Genomic DNA, 21,869 nt, shown 5'->3' on the forward strand with positions numbered 1-21,869 from the left:
GTGAGTGGTGTGTTGGTCTCTGATGTTGGGGTTACTGTGTGACTTCTAGAGAGGTGTTGTATCTGTCTTGGGGGTTCAGCCCCCTCAGTGTCTGTGAGACTGGTGTTCTTAGTCTTGGGAGGGATGTGTCGTTCTGCTCTGACTGGTCATTACTACACCCCCAGTCCCGACTACTGGATTCTGCACCTCAGATTCTTTGGGGGTGGAGGAGGTGGTGGATGAGGTCTCTTGGACAGCTCTGACCAGTTATTATTCCCAGGGGAGATAGCTTATCTCTGCTCTAAAGGGAGGGAGTGGGGTCACTCGGAACACTAACCAGTCACTGTATTCCCAGGGGAGATGGCCATTCCGTACTACTCCGGCCGGATGACTGACTGGGTGATGAACAAGGACAATCCATCGGCTTTCTCCAGCACTATCTTGGCGATGGCGGCCTTCACCATTGGCAGGTACCAGCGTGAGCAAGGAGCAGAGGATTAACGGCATCCTACCTAGGGGGGATGGGGGTCTGTTGTCCTCACTTTGACAGTGAATGCCCAGTACGTTACAGGACACAGCCCAATAATTCCGATCACACGGACACTGTAACCCCAGTGACCCCTGCTCATATCCAGTATCTGTAACACCAGTGATCCCCTGCTCCTGTCCAATGTCAGTAACCAGTGACTCCTGCTCCTGTCCCACAGTGTCTGTAACCCCAGTGATCCCTGTCCCACAGTGTCTGTAACCCCAGTGACCCCTGCTCCTGTCCACAGTGTCTGTAACCCCAGTGACCCCTGCTCCTGTCCAGTGTCTGTAACCCCAGTGACCCCTCCTCCTGTCCACAGTGTCTGTAACCCCAGTGACCTCTCCTCCTGTCCCACAGTGTCTGTAACCCCAGTAACCCCTGCTCCTGTCCAGTGTCTGTAACCCCAGTGACCCCTGCTCCTGTCCACAGTGTCTGTAACCCCAGTGACCCCTGCTCCTGTCCAGTGTCTGTAACCCCAGTGACCCCTGCTCCTGTCCAGTCTGTAACCCCAGTGACCCCTGCTCCTGTCCAGTCTGTAACCCCAGTGACTCCTGCTCCTGTCCACAGTGTCTGTAACCCCAGTGACCCCTGCTCCTGTCCAGTGTCTGTAACCCCAGTGACCTCTCCTCCTGTCCAGTGTCTGTAACCCCAGTGACCCCTGCTCCTGTCCAGTGTCTGTAACCCCAGTGACCTCTCCTCCTGTCCAGTGTCTGTAACCCCAGTGACCCCTGCTCCTGTCCCACAGTGTCTGTAACCCCAGTGACCCCTGCTCCTGTCCACAGTGTCTGTAACTCCAGTGACCCCTGTCCCACAGTGTCTGCAACCCCAGTGACCCCTGCTTCTGTCCAGTGTCTGTAACCCCAGTGACCCCTGCTCCTGTCCAGTGTCTGTAATCTCAGTGACCCCTGTCCCACAGTGTCTGTAACCCCAGTGACCCCTGCTCCTGTCCACAGTGTCTGTAACCCCAGTGACCTCTCCTCCTGTCCCACAGTGTCTGTAACCCCAGTGACCCCTGTCCCACAGTGTCTGTAACCCCAATGACCCCTGCTCCTGTCCACAGTGTCTGTAACCCCAGTGACCCCTGTCCCACAGTGTCTGTAACCCCAGTGACCCCTGCTCCTGTCCAGTGTCTGTAACCCCAGTGACCCCTGTCCCACAGTGTCTGTAACCCCAGTAACCCCAGTGACCCCTGTCCCACAATTGTCAGTCACCCACTGAGCTCTGCTCCTTTGTACACAGTGCTGTTTCAGAGTGTATTTGCGACTGTATCTACAACGCTACAATGACGGGGATTCACACCAGGATTCAGGGCTCCGTGTTCAGATCTGTCGTGCACCAGGAGATCGCATTCTTCGACACTCAGCACACAGGTACAGTGCACCATCATTCCCAGTGGCAGCAGGGTGTAAAGGGACAGAGTGAGTCGGAGAGGGAGGAGAAATTCCACTGAAATACTGTCGGTCATCTGAGAGAGGGTGACAGGCAGAGCGGGGAATTGAGACAACAGGCTCGTCAGTGTGGGGATTACAGAAGAGGAAAGATACTGTTTACAGTAGTTGTGTGTGACAGTGGAAATGTGATAGGGAGAGAGAGGGAGTGTGGGAGGGAGCGGTGGGGAGAGAGTGAGTGAGTGTGGAAGGGAGCACGAGAGAGACAGACAGACAGACAGGTGGGTTGTGAGACGGAGTGGTAGGGAATCAAGATAAAACCAGAATATGAAAAACTGTGGAACAGACAAGATGGAAATATTAAAAAATTTGGACTATGCAAGAGATATGCTTAGGCATTTACATCAACCACATTGTTTAGGTCTGGAGTGCCTTTAACCCAAATGGTGTATTTAATCCTGAAGCAATTGCAAAAATGTGGTATTTTTGTGATTATCATTAGCTGTTCCTGGATGTTCACTGAGTTAAAATCCTAAACCTCCGGTAGGACATAAACTCTGATATCAGGATTGATTTTCCAAACCTCTGACTGATTAATCGGGTAATTGAATCAAAGTTCAAAGAACATATATGTTACGATACACAATCTGAGGTTCATTTTTTTGCAGACATTCCAGTAAATACAAAAATCACAATAGAATCAGTGAAAGATCGCCCCAACAGGACGGACAGTCAATATGCAAAAGACAACAAATTGTCCATATACAAAATGGAAAAAAATAAAATAATAGTAAATAAATAAGCAATAAATATCAAGAACATGAGATGAAGAGTCCTTGAAAGAGAGTCCATAGTTTGGGGGAACAGTTCAGTGATGGAGTGAGTGCAGATGAGTGAAGTTAGACCCTCTGGTTCAGGAGCCTGATGGTTGAGGTTTAGTAATTATTTCTGAACCTGGTGGTGTGGGTCCTGAGGCTCCTGTACCTTCATCCTGATGACAGCATTGAGAAGAGAGCATGGCCTGGGTGGTGGGGGTCCCTGATGATGGAAGCTGCTTTCCTGTGACAACACTCCCATGTAGATGTGATCCATGGTGGGGAGGGCTTTATCCGGGAGGAACAGGGTGTATTCACTACTTTTTGTTGGCTTTTCCATTCAAGGGTATCGGTGTTTCCATACCAGGCCATGTTGCAACTCGTCAATATACTCTCCAACACACATGTCTAGAAGTTTGTCATAGTTTTAGATGTCATGCCAAATCCTCGCAAAATTCTAAGGAAGTCGAGGTGCTGCTGTACTTCCTTCGTAATGGCACTTACACACTGGGCCCAGGACAGGTCCTCTGAAATGATAACGCTGAGGAATTTAAAGTTTCTGACCCTCTCCACCTCTGATCCCCCGATGAGGACTGGCTCATGGACCTGCAGCTTCCTCCTCCTGAAGTCAATAATCAGTTCTTTGGTCCTGCTGACATTGAGTGAGAGGTTATTGTTGTGGCACTACTCAGCCAGATTTTCAACCTCCTGTAAGCTGACTGATCACCACCTTTGATTCAGCCAGTGACAGTGGTGTCATCAGCAAATTTGAATACGGCATTGAAGTTGTGCTTAACCTCACAGTCATAATTATAAAGTGAGTAGATCAGGGGCTAAGCACACAGCCCTGTGGTGCACCTGTGATGATGGAGATTGTGCAGGAGATGTTTTTGCCAATCCGAACTGACTGGGGTCTGCAGATGAGAAAATCGAGGATCCTGTTACACAAGGAAGGATTGAGGTGAAGGTCTTGAAGCTTGTGGGTTAGTTTCTGACACCTCCCTCACCTTTCTCGATCTCTGGAGGCGAAGTGTTGACTGATGTCTTTTATAAATTACCAATTCCCAGGGTTATCTTGACTACAACTCTTCCCACCCTGTCTCCTGTGAAAGCACCATTCCCTTTTCTCAGTTCCTTTGTCTCCACTGCATTTGTCCCCAGGATGAGGCTTTCCTTTCCAGGGCATCACAGATGCCCTCCTTCTTCAAAGTCAAGGGTTTTCCTTCCTCCACGTTTGATGCTGTCCTCATCCGCATTTCTTCCATTCCCTGAAGGTCTCCGCTCACCCCATCTCCCTAACAGTGGTAGAGTTCCTCTTGTCCTTCCCTAGCATCCCGTGAGCCACCGCATCCAACACATCATTCTCCACAACTTCGGCCACCTCCAAAGGGATCCTACCACCAAACAAATCTTTACCTCACTCACTCTCTCTGCTTTCAGTGGGGATCATTCCTTCTCCATTCATCCCTCCCCATTAATCTTCCTCCTTGCACTTATTTCTGCGTGACCAAAGTGCTACACCTGCCCATTTACCTCTTCCCTCACCTCCATTCAGGGCCCCAAACCGTCCTTACAGGTGAGGCAACACTTCACTTGCAAATCTGCTGGGGTGATCTATTGTGTCTGGTGCTCCTGATATAATACAACCTCACCCATCGTAAATTGGAGGACAACTTCGTCGAGCACCCCTGCTCCATCCACCAAAAGAGGAACTTCCTGGTGGCCAAACATTTTAATTCTATTTCCCTGGAGCCCACAGCCTTCTCTTGTGCCAAGATGAGATCACCCTCAGGTGGAGGAGCAGCACCTTGTATTCCATCTGGGTAGCCTCCAACCTGATGGCGTGAATATGAATTTCTCCTTCCAGTAAAAATAAGTTCCTTCCTCTCCCCCCACCCCAGGTAGTAATATTCTTCTACCTCTTCTCACCTAACTTTGACCTCCCCCTGGGTCCACTCCTCCTTCCCTTTCTCCTATGGTCCATTCTCTCCTTTCAGATTCCTTCCTCTCCAGCCCTTTATCTTTCTTGCCCACTTGGCTTCACGTGTCACCTGATAGCTATCCTCCCCCGCCTCCACCTTTTCATTCTGTCATCTTCCCCCTTCCTTTTCCGTCCTGAAGGCTGGAAACGTCGACATCATTTCTGTAGATGCTGCCTGATCTGCTGAGTTCCTCCAACATTTTGTCCATGTTGCTTTGGATTACCAGTGTCTGCAAAATCTGTTGTGTTAAGTTTTGCGGGAATGATACTATTGAATACCGAGCTGTAGTCAGTGAAGAGCATCCTGATGTATGTATCTTCACTGTCCAGATGTTGCCAGCGTTTCTGACAGATTATACTGGAAGCTGATCATGTGGGAAAAGAATCATTTCTCCATGTTTACTCTGAGTTCTTGAGACAGTGAGGATGTGGGTTAGATCAGGATTTATATACAGACCTGTCCGGGACCCCGGTACATAGGATACAGGCCTGGGGAGATCTGTTCTAGAGAGATGGGTTTCGAACCCAGGATCTAGAATCCAGGAGATGTGTCGTAGAATGAGGGGTCCAGGGCTGTAGACCCAGGAAATGTCCCTCTGTAGAGGGAGAGGCTCAGAACCCCGGACCCAGGGATCTCCTGTTAGAAGAGTGTCAGGATGTCAGGATCCCAGACCCCAGGAATTCTCTTACTGTTGAGTGAGTGATCCAAAACCCCGGAAGAGAGAGGGGCTCAGAATCCCATGAGATCTCCAGTAGACTGTGAGACCCAGGATCCCATGAGATCTGTAGAGTGTGGGACCCGGGACCCCATGAGATCTCCTGTAGAGTGTGGGACCCAGGAACCCATGAGATCTCCTGTAGACTGTGGGACCCAGGATCTCATGAGATCTCCTGTAGGCTATAAGACCCAGGATCTCATGAGATCTCCTGTAGAGTGTGGGACCCATGATCTCATGAGATCTGTAGACCATGGGACCTAGGATCTCATGAGATCTCCTGTAGAGTGTGGAACCCAGGACCCCATGAGAACACTTGTAGAAATTGGAACCACAACCCCATGAGATCTCCTGTAGACTGTGGGACCCAGGATCTCATGAGATCTCCTGTAGACTGTGGGACCCAGGATCTCATGAGATCTCCTGTAGACTGTGGAACCGAGGACCCCATGAGATCTCCTGAAGAATGTGGGATCCCGGAACCCATGAGATCTCCTGTAGAGTGTAAGATCCAGGAACCCATGAGATCTCCTGTAGACTATGGGACCCAGGACCCCATGAGTCTCCTGTAGAGTGTAAGATCCAGGAACCCATGAGATCTCCTGTAGAAATTGGGACACAGAACCCCAGGAAATCTCTTGTGTAGAGAGGGTTTCAGAACCCCAAGAGATCTCCTGTTGTTACAGTTTTGATGAAATCTCTGTCTCTATTGCCAGGTGATATCACATCCCGCATCACCACAGACACGAACACGATGAGCGACTCGCTGTCAGAACAGCTGAGCCTGCTGATGTGGTACCTGATGAGAGTCATGTGTCTCCTGGCCTTCATGCTCAGCCTGTCCTTCAAACTATCCCTCTTCACCCTGGCGTTGATTCCATTCATCATCATCGTCCCTGAGTTCTTCGCCCATTTCTACCAGGTAGGTTTATCATTGCATTTCAACCCATCGGTTCTTTCCCACCCCTGATCCTTATTCCTGTCCCACATTGTCCAGCGTCAGTCTCCTCAACCATATCACACAGAACACTACAGCACAGGGACCAGCCGGCCTTTCGGCCCACAAGTCTGCTGACCATGATGCCAAGTTAAGCTAATCCCATCTGCCTGTATGCTCTATATCCATCTTGTGAATGTATCGTAATGCCTCTTAAACATTGCTATCATATCCACTATCAGCACTTCCCCTGGTAGTGCATTCTAGGCACCTACCATTCTCTGTAGAAATAACCTTGCCTTGTAAACGTTCTTTGAATTCCCCCCCCCTCACTGTAAACCTATGCCCTTATTATTTGACATATCCATCCTGGGGGGGTGGGGGGTGAAACTACCCTATCTGTGCTTCTCATAACTAAATATACTCAGCCTCTGGTAGTCTAGGGATGGCAATCAAAGCTTGTCCAACCTTTCCTTGTAGCTAATACTTTCTAGTCAAGGGAAAGTCCTGCTGAACCTTTTCAGCACCTTCTCCAAAGCCTGCACTGTAAAGCAGTGACCAGACTGCGCACAATAATCCAAATGTGGCCTAAGCAGAGTTTCATGTAGCTGTAACACAACTTACTGACTGTTATACTCAACATCCTGACTGAGGAAGAGAATATGCTGTGTGTCTATCCACTTGCTTTGCCACTTTTCGGGGAGCTATGGACGTGGACCCAGGATTCCTCCGTGTATCAGTGCTGTCAAGGGTCCGGCCATTCACTGTGTACTTCCCTCTCAAAGTGCAACACCGCGTACTTCGATTAAACTCCATCTGCCATTTCTCTGTCAATATTTCCAAGGGATCCATATCCTGCTGAATCCTTTGACAACCTTCCTCGCTATCCACAACTCCACCAACTTTTGTGTCATCTCCAAACTCATTAATCAGCCCAGTTACACATTTTCATCCAAATATACTATATATATGATAATGATAGGCAATGATAGAGATCGAGAAGATTATAAGGCTAGCAGGGAGGAGCTTAAGAATGGAAGGGGCCATGAGAAGGCCTTGGTGAGTCGGGATTAAGGAAAACCCCAAGGTATTCTACAAGTATGCGAAGAGCAAGAGGATAAGATGTGACAGAATAGGACCAATCAAGTGTGACAGTGGAAAAGTGTGTATGGAACTGGAGGAGATAGCAGAGGTTCTTAATGAATACATTGCTCCATTATTCACCACGGAAAAGGATCTTGGTGATTGTAGGGATGACTTGCAGCAGACTGAAAAGCTTGAGCATGCAGATATTAAGAAAGAGGATGTGCTGGAGCTTTTGGAAAACATCGTTGGATAAGTCACCAGGACTGGACGAGATGTACCCCAGGCTACTGTGGGAGGCAAGGGAGGAGATTGCTGAGCCTCTGGCGATGATTTTTGCTTCATCATTGGAGATGGGAGAGGTCTCAGAGGATTGGACAGTTGCGGATATTGTTCCCTTATTCAAGAAAGGGAGTAGAGATAGCCCAGTGAGTCTTATTTCAGTGGTTGGTAATTTGATGGAAAAGATCCTGAGGGGAAAGATTTATGAACATATGGAGAGGCATAATATGATTAGGAATAGTCAACATGGCTTTGTCAAGGGCAGGTCGTGCCTTACGAGCCTGATTGAATTTTTTGAGGATGTGACTAAACACATTGATGAAGGAAGAGCAGTAGATGTATATGGATTTCAGCAAGGCATTTGATAAGGTACTCCATGCAAGGTTTATTGAGAAAGTAAGGAGGCATGGGATCCAAGGGGACATTGCTTTGTGGATCCAGAACTGGCTTGCCCACAGAAGGCAAAGAGTGGTTGTAGACGGGTCGTATTCTGCATGAAGGTCGGTGACCAGTGGTGTGCCTCAGGGATCTGTTCTGGGACCCCTACTCTTCGTGATTTTTATAAATAACCTGGATGAGGAAGTGGAGGGATGGGTTAGTAAATTTGCTGATGACACAAAGGTTGGGTGTGTTGTGGATAGTGTGGAGGGCTCTCAGAGGTTACAGCAGGACATTGATAGGATGCAAAACTGGGCTGAGAAGTGGCAGGTAGAGTTCAACCCAGATAAGTGTGAGGTGGTTCATTTTGGTAGGTCAAATATGATGGCAGAATATAGTATTAATGGTAAGACTTGGCAGTGTAGAGGATCAGAGGGATCTTGGGGTCCGAGTCCAGAGGACACTCAAAGCTGCTGTGCAGGTTGACTCTGTGGTTAAGAAGGCATTCGGTGCATTGGCCTTCATCAATCGTGGGGTTGCTTTTAAAAGCCGAGAGGTAATGTTACAGCTATATAGGACCCTGGTCAGACCCCACTTAGAAACATAGAAAACATACAGTACAATACAGGCACTTTGGCCCACAAAGCTATGCTGAACATGTCCATACCTTAGAACTACCTAGGTTTTACCCATAGCCCTCTATGTTTCTAAGCTCCATGTACCGTTCCAGGAGTCTCTTAAAAGACCCTACTGTTTCCACCTCCACCATCGCCACCGGCAGCCCTTTCCGCGCACTCACCACTCTCTGTGTAAAAAAAACTTATCCCCTGATATTTCCTCTGTACCTGCTTCTAAGTACCTTAAAACTATGTCCTCTCATGCTAGCCATTTCAGCCCTGTGGAAAAGCCTCTGACTATCCACACGATCAATGCCTCTCATCATCTTATACACCTCTATCGGGTCACCTCTCATCCTCCGTCGCTCCAAGGAGAAAAGGCCAAGTTCACTCAAGCTATTCTCATAAGGCATGCTCCCCAATCCAGGCAACATCCTTGTAAATCTCCCCTGCACCATTTCTATGGCTTCCACATCCTTCCTGTAGTGAGGCAACCAGAACTGAGCACAGTACTCCAAGTGTGGTCTGACCAGGGTCCTTTAGAGCTGTAACATAACCTCTCGGCTCTTAAACCCGATCCCACGGTTGACGAAGGCCAATGCACCGTGTGCCATCTTAACCACAGAGTCAACCTGCACAGCAGCTTTGAGTGTCCTATGGACTCGGACAACAAGATCCCTCTGACCCTCCACACTGCCAAGAGTCTGACCATTAATACTATATTCTGCCGTCATATTTGACCTACCAAAATGAACCACTTCACAGTTTTCTGGGTTGAACTCCATCTGCCATTTCTCAGCCCAGTTTTGCATCCTATCAATGTCCCACTGTAACCTCTGACACCCCTCCACATTATCCACAACACCTCCAACCTTTGTATCATCAGCAAATTTACTAACCCATCCCTCCACTTCCTCATCCAGGTCATTTATAAAAATCACGAAGAGTAGGGGTCCCAGAACAGATCCCTGAGGCACACCACTGGTCACCGACCTCCATGCAGAATATGACCTGTCTACAACCACTCTTTGCCTTTTGTGGGCAAGCCAGTTCTGGATCCACAAAGCAATGTCCCCTTGGATCCCATGCCTCCTTACTTTCTCAATAAGCCTTGCATGGGGTACCTTATCAAATGCCTTGCTAAAATCCATTTGGAGTACTGTGCTCAGTTCTGGTCGCCTCACTACAGGAAGGATGTGGACACCATAGAAAGGGTGCAGAGGAGATTTACAAGGATGTTGCCTGGATTGGGGAGCATGCCTTATGAGAATAGGTTTTGTGAATTTGGCCTTTCCTCCTTGGAGCGACAGAGGATGAGAGGTGACCTGATAGAGGTGTATAAGATGATGAGAGGAATTGATCATGTGGATAGTCAGAGGCCTTTTCCCAGGGCTAAAATGGCTAACACGAGAGGGCACAGTTCTAAGGTGCTTGGGAGTAGGTACAGAGGAGACGTCAGGGGTAAGTTTTTTACTCAGAGTGGTGAGTGCGTGGAATGGGCTGCCGGCAACGGTGGTGGAGGCAGATGCAATAGGGTCTTTTAAGAGACTCCTGGACAGGTACATGGAGCTTAGAAACATAGAGGGCTATGGGTAACCCTAGGTAATTTCTAAGTTAAAGACATGTTTGGCACAGCTTTGTGGGTCGAAGGGTCTGTATTGTGCTGTAGGTTTTCTATGTTTCTCTCATCTTTATCATCTCTGAAAACGTAATTGTTTGTAAAATATGACCATCCCTGCGCAAAGCCATGCAACATTTTTGCTTTGTCTAAAGAGAGTAGATCCTTTCACTAAGAATTATCTCCAATAAGTTTCCTTTCACAGATGTAAACCCCACAGCCCACAATGTCCTGCTTTGTCTCTTTTGCCCTTCTTAAACAAAAGAACAACATTGGCTGTTCTCCATTGTCTGGGGTCTCTGATGTCGCTGGAGAGGATACAAAGATCTTTCTCATCAGTCATCTTAATTCCCATCAGCCCTGGGGACTTGACCAGTTTAATGTCCTTTGAGAGCCCCAACAATGAATCATTGTTGAGATCAACCTCCCCCAGAACGTTGTCATACCCTTCCCTGATCTCACGATCCTCTATTTCCATCCAGCATTCCCAATGGACTTCCTCCCACTGGCCAGTCCACATTCCCCCAACCATTTCCAATCCCCAGTCCAGTGAGGCATTTGCCATTCCTTAATCCTTGGATGCTTTAAGGAGAGAGTGGGAGAGTGAGGATCTCAATTCATCTGGAGATGTGTAGGGCTGAGGATGTCCTTGTAATCACGGCAGGAGTTTAGAAATGGGGAGAAACTGGAGCAGCAGGGAATCTCACGTGGTCACAGGGAGAATGACAGACAGCACCAGAGGCTGGAACTAAACCTGGGTCTCTGGAGGCTGTGAGCCAACGATACGACCTACAACATGACTTACTCCCTGTGAGATGAGTGTGGAACACCACTCTACTCCCTGTAGGATCAGTCTAGAACATCACTCTACTCCCTGTAGGATCAGTCTGGAACACCACTCTCCTCCCTGGAACATCCCCTCCCCGTAGGAGCAGTCTAGAACACCACTCTCTTCCCTGTAGAATTAGTCTAGAACACCACTCTACTCCCTGTAGGATCAGTCTGGAACACCAGTCTACTCCCTGTAGGATCAGTCTGGAACACCAGTCTACTCCCTGTAGGATCAGTCTAGAACACCACTCTCCTCCCTGTAGGATCAGTCTAGAACACCACTCTACTCCCTGTAGGATTAGTCTGGAACACCACTCTCCTCCCTGTAGGATCAGTCTGGAACACCACTCTACTCCCTGTGGGATCTGCCTAGAGCACCACTCTATTTCCTGTAGGATCAGTCTAGAACACCACTCTACTCCCTGTAGGATCAGTCTAGAACACCACTCTACTCCCTGTAGGATCAGTCTAGAACACCACTCTACTCCCTGTAGGATCAGTCCGAAATACCACTCTACTCCCTGTGGGATGAGTCTAGAACACCACTCTACACCTATTTAGCGGGATCTCTCTTTGTAATTTGACCCTTTGGAGACAAGGTATCACACAAGTAATTAAGAATTCCCCGGTGGGAACATAGACCTGCAGATGCTGGAGGGTGAAATAAAAGCTGAAGTGGCTGGAAACACTGATCGGGTTGGGCAGCAAGAAGACATTGAAGGAACATTATGTGGAAAGCAGCCTCCCCCCCCACCCCCACTGATACTGACTGACCCTCACAAAGCTGGTCCTGCCTGCCCAGGTTTATTGTAGAGACCTCTCCAACCCTGGACTCTGGACTCCTCTTGTGAGGCTGCACCACATCTGACTACTCCCTGACCCTGGACTCTCCATGTGCTCATTCTCCTTGGCCTTGGGATCTTGTTGTGCTGGACCACCCTGATGCTGGGATCTTGCTGTGCCAGGCTTCCCTGACACTGGGATCTTGCTGTGACAGGTCCTCTCTGACACTGGGATCTTGCTGTGCCAGGCCCTCTCTGACACTAGGATCTCGCTGACCAGGTCTTCCCTGACCATGGGACTTCCTGTGACAGGTCCTCACTGACAGTGTGATCTTGCTGTGCCGGACCACCCTGACACTGGGATCTTGCTGTGCCGGACCACCCTGACACTGGGATCTTGCTGTGCCGGACCACCCTGACACTGGGATCTTGCTGTGCTGGACCACCCTGACACTGGGACTTCCTGTTCTGGGTTCTCCCTGGTACTGACTCTCCCTCTGCCAGGCTCTGACCAGCCCCAGCTCTCCCTGACTGTGAGATATTTCTGTATGACAGAACCTGTCGGCTGACGTTCAGGCGTCTCTGGCCAAAGCCAATGACGTGGCGATGGAGACGTTCTCCTCCATGAAGACAGTGCGCAGCTTCGCCAACGAGGATGGAGAGTGCCGACGATACGGAGAGCGATTGAACGACACCTTCCAGCTGAACAAGAGGGAGGCCTTGTTCTACGCCATCTACATGTGGACCAACAGTGTAGGCCTCGTTCTCTCCCTTCCCCCACGGGAACCAGGCCAATACCCCTGGGAGGGCAGTTGTCACTCCTTCTCTCCACCCAGGGGAGGGTCTCAGTGACTGGGTGGGGAAGGGGTCTGACTGTAACAGTGTGAGGAGAGGGGATAGAGTCAGATGGTTTGCTGGTGGAGACAGTGGATGATGAGATGGAGGAAGACGAGTGGGTGACCTTCACACTGAGGAGGTGAGGGTGGGTCCTTGGGCTAAAAGGGGCTGAGGTTTCTACTCCTGGATCTCTTGGTGAAGAGAGACCAGCCTAGAAACTCAGGTCATGGTGCTGCCTGAATGGAAGTAGTGAATGGGGTGTGGTAGTGTCTGGCCGTCTAGGATGTACGTCTGCTTCATGGAGGACTTTCCAGTCTCTCTGGTGTGTCTGCTCTTGCTGGTGTGAGGGGTCTGTCTCCCAGGGGATGCTGTTTGCTGGTGTGAGGGTTCTGTCTCCCAGGGGATGCTGTTTGTCTCTCGGTGGCTGGATGTCTCTCAGGATTGGCTGAGTGTCTCTCAAGGGAGTGTGAGTTTCTGTCTGTCTTGGGAGTGGGGGCAATTCTGTCTGTGTTGAGGGGGTCTTTCGAGGGTTCCGCCTGTAGTGAGTATCTCTCTCTCTGGGTGGGTATCTGTCTTTTAGGTATGTATGTCTGGAGGGAGCAGCACTATTTGTTGTGGGTGGTCTGCCTCTGTTGGGTGTCTCTCTTCGGCAGATTCCTCTGTGTCTGGGGTGGATGTCTGGGATTGTTATCTGTCTCTGGGGTGAGTGTCTGCCTGTCAGGGTGGATGTCTGTGTCTGGGGTGGATATCTGGAAGGGTTTCTGTCTCTGGGGGTTATTGCCATTTTCTCATGGGACACTGCCTCTTCCTTTGCAGCTCTCCGGCCTGTTACTGAAGGTCAGCATCTTGTTCTACGGGGGCTCGCTCGTGACAGACGGCAGTGTGACGAGCGGTGGTCTTGTCTCCTTCATCCTCTATCAACTGCAGTTTACCTCGGCCATTGAGGTGAGCAGCAGGGACACAGTCAGTTCCTTATCCCAGACGGCCAGACACCCGCCCTCCTCGGACCCAGACAGCTAAACATCCCAGCGACCAGACAGCAGTCAATCAAATAATCTTCCTGTCATTTAGACACCTGGATCTCAGCACCAGATGCTTCTTGTGTGCTTCACCTTTTGTCTAACGACCACGGATCAGTGTCCGGGCCTGCATCAGAGACCCGAGTTTGATGCTGTCTGCGTGGAGTTTGCATGTTCTCCCGGCGACTGTGTGGGTTCTCCTTGGGTGCCCATTTCCTCTCATATCCCAATCGCTGGGAGGTAATTCCCCCCCTCCCCAGTGTGTTGGTGAGGGATAGGGGGGCCATTGGACTTGGTTCTATTGTCACGTGTACCAAGGTGCAGTGAAAAGCTTTAGTTTGAATGCCATCCAGGCAGATCGTGCCGTACATAATTAATCCGGAGAAAGTTGCTGGGAATGTGGCCAGGAACACGACTGGTGTAAATGGCGGCTGACGATGGGCACAGACTGAAGCCTGTCTCTGTATTGTGTGATTCTGTGACTACGATGAGAGGAGGTGGGGGAGCTCAGGGTCTGGCGCCAGGCAAATAACAACTTCCTCATTATCAGTGACACAAGAAACAGGAGCAGGAGTAGGCCACCCGGCCCATCGAGCCTGCCCGGCCATTCAATTAGATCACGGCTGATCTGTCCGTAAACTCAGCTCCATCTACCTGCCTTTTCCCCATAACCCTTAATTCCCCTAAGTTTCCCCTAACACAAAGATGGTTTTTCACTTCAGGAGAACCTGCACCACTCACACCCCTCCTCACATCACTGGCAAAGCAGTGGAAACTACGAGCAGTCTCAATCTCCTGGGAGAGCACATCCCACACAACCTCTCATGGGTCCAAAACACATTCTCCACAGTCACCAACACCTCCACAGTCACCAACACCTCCACAGTCACCAACATCTCCACAGTCTCCAACACCTGCACAGTCACCAACATCCTCCAGTGACCAACACCTCCACAGTCACCAACATCTCCACAGTCACTAACATGTCCACAGTCACCAACATCTCCACAGTCACCAACATCTCCACAGTCACCAACACCTCCACAGTCACCAACATACTCCACGGTCACCAACACCTCCACAGTCACCAACATACTCCACGGTCACCAACATCCTCCACAGTCACCAACATCCTCCACAGTCACCAACACCTCCACAGTCACCAACATCTCCACAGTCACCAACACCCTCCACAGTCACCAACATCCTCCACAGTCACCAACACCTCCACAGTCACAAACATCTCCACAGTCACCAACACCCTCCACAGACACCAACATCTCCACAGTCACCAATACCCTCCACAGTCACCAACACCTCCACTCACCAACATCCTCCACAGTCACCAACACCTCCACAGTCTCCAACACCCTCCACAGTCTCCAACACCTCCACAGTCACCAACACCCTCCACAGTCACCAACACTTCCACAGTCACCAACACCTCCACTGTCACCAACATCCTCCACAGTCACCAACATCTCCACAGTCACCAACACCTCCACAGTCACCAACATCTCCACAGTCACCAATACCCTCCACAGTCACCAACACCCTCCACAGTCACCAACACCTCCACAGTCACCAACATCCTCCACAGTCACCAACATCCTCCACAGTCACCAACACCTCCACAGTCACCAACACCTCCACAGTCACCAACATGTCCACAGTCACCAGCATCTCCACAGTCACCAACACCTCCACAGACACCAACACCTCCACAGTCACCAACACCTCCACAGTCACCAACACCCTCCACAGTCACCAACACCTCCACAGACACCAACACCTCCACAGTCACCAGCATCTCCACAGTCACCAACACCCTCCACAGTCACCAACACCTCCACAGTCACCCACACCTCCACAGTCACCAACATGTCCACAGTCACCAGCATCTCCACAGTCACCAACACCTCCACAGACACCAACACCTCCACAGTCACCAACACCTCCACAGTCACCAACATCTCCACAGTCACCAACATCCTCCACAGTCACCAACACCTCCACAGTCACCAACACCTCCACAGTCACCAGCACCTCCACAGTCACCAACATGTCCACAGTCACCAACACCTCCACAGTCACCAGCATCTCCACAGTCACCAGCATCTCCACAGCACCAACACCTCAACAGTCACCAACACCTTCACAGTCACCAACATCTCCACAGTCACCAACATCCCTCCACAGTCACCAACACCTCCACAGTCACCAACATCTCCACAGTCACCAATACCTCCACAGTCACCAACATCCTCCACAGTCACCAACATCTCCACTGTCACCAACATCCTCCACAGTCACCAACACCCTCTACTGACCAACATCTCCACAGTCACCAACACCTCCACAGTCACCAACATCCTCCACAGTCACCAACATCCTCCACAGTCACCAACACCTCCACAGTCACCAACACCTCCACAGTCACCAACAGCTCCACTGTCACCAACATCCTCCACTGTCACCAACATCCTCCACTGTCACCAACACCTCCACAGTCACCAACACCTCCACAGTCACCAACACCCTCCACAGTCACCAACACCTCCACAGTCACTAACACCTCCACAGTTTCCAACATCTCCACAGTCACCAACATCTCCACAGTCACCAACACCCTCCACTGTCACCAACACCTCCACAGTCAACAACATCCTCTACAGTCACCAACATCCTCCACGGTCACCAACACCTCTACGGTCACCAACATCTCCACAGTCACCAACACCTCCACAGTCACCAACACCTCCACAGTCACCAACACCTCCACAGTCACCAACATCTCCACAGTCACCAACACCTCCACAGTCACCAACATCTCCACAGTCACCAACATCTCCACAGTCACCAACACCCTCCACAGTCACCAACATCTCCACTGACCAACATCTCCACAGTCACTAACACCTCCGCAGACACCAACACCTCCGCAGTCACCAACACCCTCCACAGTCACCAATACCTCCACAGTCACCAGCATCCTCCACAGTCACCAACACCTCCACAGTCACCAACATCTCCACAGTCACCAATACCTCCACAGTCACCAACATCCTCCACAGTCACCAACACCTCCACAGTCACCAACATCTCCACAGTCACCAACACCCTCCACAGTCACCAACATCTCCACTGACCAACATCTCCACAGTCACTAACACCTCCGCAGACACCAACACCTCCACAGTCACCAACACCCTCCACAGTCACCAATACCTCCACAGTCACCAACACCTCCACAGTCACCAACATCTCCACAGTCACCAACATCCTCCACAGTCACCAACACCTCCACAGTCACCAACATCTCCACAGTCACCAATACCTCCACTGTCACCAACATCCTCCACAATCACCAACACCCTCTACTGACCAACATCTCCACAGTCACCAACACCTCCACAGTCACCAACATCCTCCACAGTCACCAACACCCTCCACTGACCAACATCTCCACAGTCACCAACATCTCCACAGTCACCAACATCCTCCACAGTCACCAACACCTCCACAGTCACCAACATCTCCACAGTCACCAACACCCTCCACAGTCACCAACATCCTCCACAGTCACCAACACCTCCACAGTCACAAACATCTCCACAGTCACCAACACCCTCCACAGACACCAACATCTCCACAGTCACCAATACCCTCCACAGTCACCAACACCTCCACTCACCAACATCCTCCACAGTCACCAACACCTCCATAGTCTCCAACACCCTCCACAGTCTCCAACACCTCCACAGTCACCAACACCTCCACAGTCACCAACATCTCCACAGTCACCAACACCCTCCACAGTCACCAACATCTCCACTGTCACCAACATCTCCACTGACCAACATCTCCACAGTCACTAACACCTCCGCAGACACCAACACCTCCACAGTCACCAACACCCTCCACAGTCACCAATACCTCCACAGTCACCAACATCTCCACAGTCACCAATACCTCCACAGTCACCAACATCCTCCACAGTCACCAACATCTCCACTGTCACCAACATCCTCCACAGTCACCAACACCCTCTACTGACGAACATCTCCACAGTCACCAACACCTCCACAGTCACCAACATCCTCCACAGTCACCAACACCCTCCACTGACCAACATCTCCACAGTCACCAACATCTCCACAGTCACCAACATCCTCCACAGTCACCAACACCTCCACAGTCACCAACATCTCCACAGTCACCAACACCCTCCACAGTCTCCAACACCTCCACAGTCACCAACACCTCCACAGTCACCAACATCTCCACAGTCACCAACACCCTCCACAGTCACCAACATCTCCACTGACCAACATCTCCACAGTCACTAACACCTCCGCAGACACCAACACCTCCACAGTCACCAACACCCTCCACAGTCACCAATACCTCCACAGTCACCAGCATCCTCCACAGTCACCAACACCTCCACAGTCACCAACATCTCCACAGTCACCAATACCTCCACAGTCACCAACATCCTCCACAGTCACCAACACCTCCACAGTCACCAACATCTCCACAGTCACCAACACCCTCCACAGTCACCAACATCTCCACTGACCAACATCTCCACAGTCACTAACACCTCCGCAGACACCAACACCTCCACAGTCACCAACACCCTCCACAGTCACCAATACCTCCACAGTCACCAGCATCCTCCACAGTCACCAACACCTCCACAGTCACCAACATCTCCACAGTCACCAATACCTCCACTGTCACCAACATCCTCCACAGTCACCAACACCCTCTACTGACCAACATCTCCACAGTCACCAACACCTCCACAGTCACCAACATCCTCCACAGTCACCAACACCCTCCACTGACCAACATCTCCACAGTCACCAACATCTCCACAGTCACCAACATCCTCCACAGTCACCAACACCTCCACAGTCACCAACATCTCCACAGTCACCAACACCCTCCACAGTCACCAACATCCTCCACAGTCACCAACACCTCCACAGTCACAAACATCTCCACAGTCACCAACACCCTCCACAGACACCAACATCTCCACAGTCACCAATACCCTCCACAGTCACCAACACCTCCACTCACCAACATCCTCCACAGTCACCAACACCTCCATAGTCTCCAACACCCTCCACAGTCTCCAACACCTCCACAGTCACCAACACCTCCACAGTCACCAACATCTCCACAGTCACCAACACCCTCCACAGTCACCAACATCTCCACTGTCACCAACATCTCCACTGACCAACATCTCCACAGTCACTAACACCTCCGCAGACACCAACACCTCCACAGTCACCAACACCCTCCACAGTCACCAATACCTCCACAGTCACCAACATCTCCACAGTCACCAATACCTCCACAGTCACCAACATCCTCCACAGTCACCAACATCTCCACTGTCACCAACATCCTCCACAGTCACCAACACCCTCTACTGACGAACATCTCCACAGTCACCAACACCTCCACAGTCACCAACATCCTCCACAGTCACCAACACCCTCCACTGACCAACATCTCCACAGTCACCAACATCTCCACAGTCACCAACATCCTCCACAGTCACCAACACCTCCACAGTCACCAACATCTCCACAGTCACCAACACCCTCCACAGTCTCCAACACCTCCACAGTCACCAACACCTCCACAGTCACCAACATCTCCACAGTCACCAACACCCTCCACAGTCACCAACATCTCCACTGACCAACATCTCCACAGTCACTAACACCTCCGCAGACACCAACACCTCCACAGTCACCAACACCCTCCACAGTCACCAATACCTCCACAGTCACCAGCATCCTCCACAGTCACCAACACCTCCACAGTCACCAACATCTCCACAGTCACCAATACCTCCACAGTCACCAACATCCTCCACAGTCACCAACATCTCCACTGTCACCAACATCCTCCACAGTCACCAACACCCTCTACTGACCAACACCTCCACAGTCACCAACACCTCCACAGTCACCAACATCCTCCACAGTCACCAACACCCTCCACTGACCAACATCTCCACAGTCACCAACATCCTCCACAGTCACCAACACCTCCACAGTCACCAACATCCTCCACAGTCACCAATACCTCCACAGTCACCAACACCTCCACAGTCACAAACATCTCCACAGTCACCAACACCTCGACAGTCACCAACACCCTCCACAGTCACCAACACCTCCACAGTCACCAACATCTCAACAGTCACCAACACCTCCACAGTCACCAACATCTCCACAGTCACCAACATCCCTCCACAGTCAACAACACCTCCACAGTCACCAACACCTCCACAGTCAGAAACATCTCCACAATCACCAATATTCTCCACAGTCACCAATATTCTCCACAGTCACCAACACCTCCAGTCACCAACATCCTCCACAGTCACCAACACCTCCACAGTCACCAACACATCCACAGTCAACAACATCCTCTACAGTCACCAGCATCTCCACAGTCACCAACACCTCCACAGTCTCCAACATCCTCCACAGTCACCAACCTCTCCACAGTCACCAACACCTCCATAGTCACCAACACCTCCATAGTCACCAACACCTCCGCAGTCACCAACACCTCCACAGTCACCAACACCCTCCACTGACCAACATCTCCACAGTCACCAACATCCTCCACAGTCACCAACACCCTCTACTGACCAACATCTCCACAGTCACCAACATCTCCACAGTCACCAACATCCTCCACAGTCACCAACACCTCCACAGTCACCAACATCTCCACAGTCACCAACACCCTCCACAGTCACCAACATCCTCCACAGTCACCAACACCTCCACAGTCACAAACATCTCCACAGTCACCAACACCCTCCACAGACACCAACATCTCCACAGTCACCAATACCCTCCACAGTCACCAACACCTCCACTCACCAACATCCTCCACAGTCACCAACACCTCCACAGTCTCCAACACCCTCCACAGTCTCCAACATCTCCACTGACCAACATCTCCACAGTCACTAACACCTCCGCAGACACCAACACCTCCACAGTCACCAACACCCTCCACAGTCACCAATACCTCCACAGTCACCAGCATCCTCCACAGTCACCAACACCTCCACAGTCACCAACATCTCCACAGTCACCAATACCTCCACAGTCACCAACATCCTCCACAGTCACCAACATCTCCACTGTCACCAACATATTCCACAGTCACCAACACCCTCTACTGACCAACATCTCCACAGTCACCAACACCTCCACAGTCACCAACATCCTCCACAGTCACCAACACCCTCCACTGACCAACATCTCCACAGTCACCAACACCTCCACAGTCACCAACATCTCCACAGTCACCAACATCCTCCACAGTCACCAACACCTCCACAGTCACCAACATCCTCCACAGTCACCAATACCTCCACAGTCACAAACATCTCCACAGTCACCAACACCTCGACAGTCACCAACACCCTCCACAGTCACCAACACCTCCACAGTCACCAACATCTCCACAGTCACCAACACCTCCACAGTCACCAACATCTCCACAGTCACCAACATCCCTCCACAGTAACCAACACCTCCACAGTCACCAACACCTCCACAGTCACCAACACCTCCACAGTCAGAAACATCTCCACAATCAACAATATTCTCCACAGTCACCAATATTCTCCACAGTCACCAACACCTCCACAGTCACCAACATCCTCCACAGTCACCAACACCTCCACAGTCAACAACACCTCCACAGTCAACAACATCGTCTACAGTCACCAGCATCTCCACAGTCACCAACACCTCCACAGTCTCCAACATCCTCCACAGTCACCAACCTCTCCACAGTCACCAACACCTCCATAGTCACCAACACCTCCGCAGTCACCAACACCTCCACAGTCACCAACATCCTCCACAGTCACCAACACCTCCACAGTCACCAACACCTCCACAGTCACAAACATCTCCACAGTCACCAACACCTCGACAGTCACCAACACCCTCCACAGTCACCAACACCTCCACAGTCACCAACATCTCCACAGTCACCAACACCTCCACAGTCACCA

At 50.8% G+C, this 21,869-nt stretch overlaps 1 protein-coding gene across 2 annotated transcripts in view; it reads left to right on the top strand.

Moving 5' to 3' along the window:
* The first annotated feature begins 337 nt into the window (after positions 1 to 337).
* The window catches only part of LOC140193793 (antigen peptide transporter 1-like), an 84,335-nt gene continuing 62,803 nt past the window's right edge, over positions 338 to 21,869 (top strand). Inside the window, exons 1-5 of one of the 2 annotated variants that reach the window (XM_072250962.1) lie at positions 338 to 449; positions 1,748 to 1,878; positions 6,125 to 6,330; positions 12,492 to 12,689; positions 13,590 to 13,718. In XM_072250962.1, the coding sequence (XP_072107063.1) occupies positions 340 to 449; positions 1,748 to 1,878; positions 6,125 to 6,330; positions 12,492 to 12,689; positions 13,590 to 13,718 (774 nt within the window). In that variant the 5' untranslated portion in view covers positions 338 to 339. The remainder of the gene's footprint in view (positions 450 to 1,747; positions 1,879 to 6,124; positions 6,331 to 12,491; positions 12,690 to 13,589; positions 13,719 to 21,869) is intronic. The other variant, XM_072250963.1, reaches the window with a different exon arrangement.

The sequence above is a fragment of the Mobula birostris genome, unplaced genomic scaffold, assembly GCF_030028105.1.
Source record: "Mobula birostris isolate sMobBir1 unplaced genomic scaffold, sMobBir1.hap1 scaffold_877, whole genome shotgun sequence".
Taxonomy (NCBI): domain Eukaryota; kingdom Metazoa; phylum Chordata; class Chondrichthyes; order Myliobatiformes; family Myliobatidae; genus Mobula; species Mobula birostris.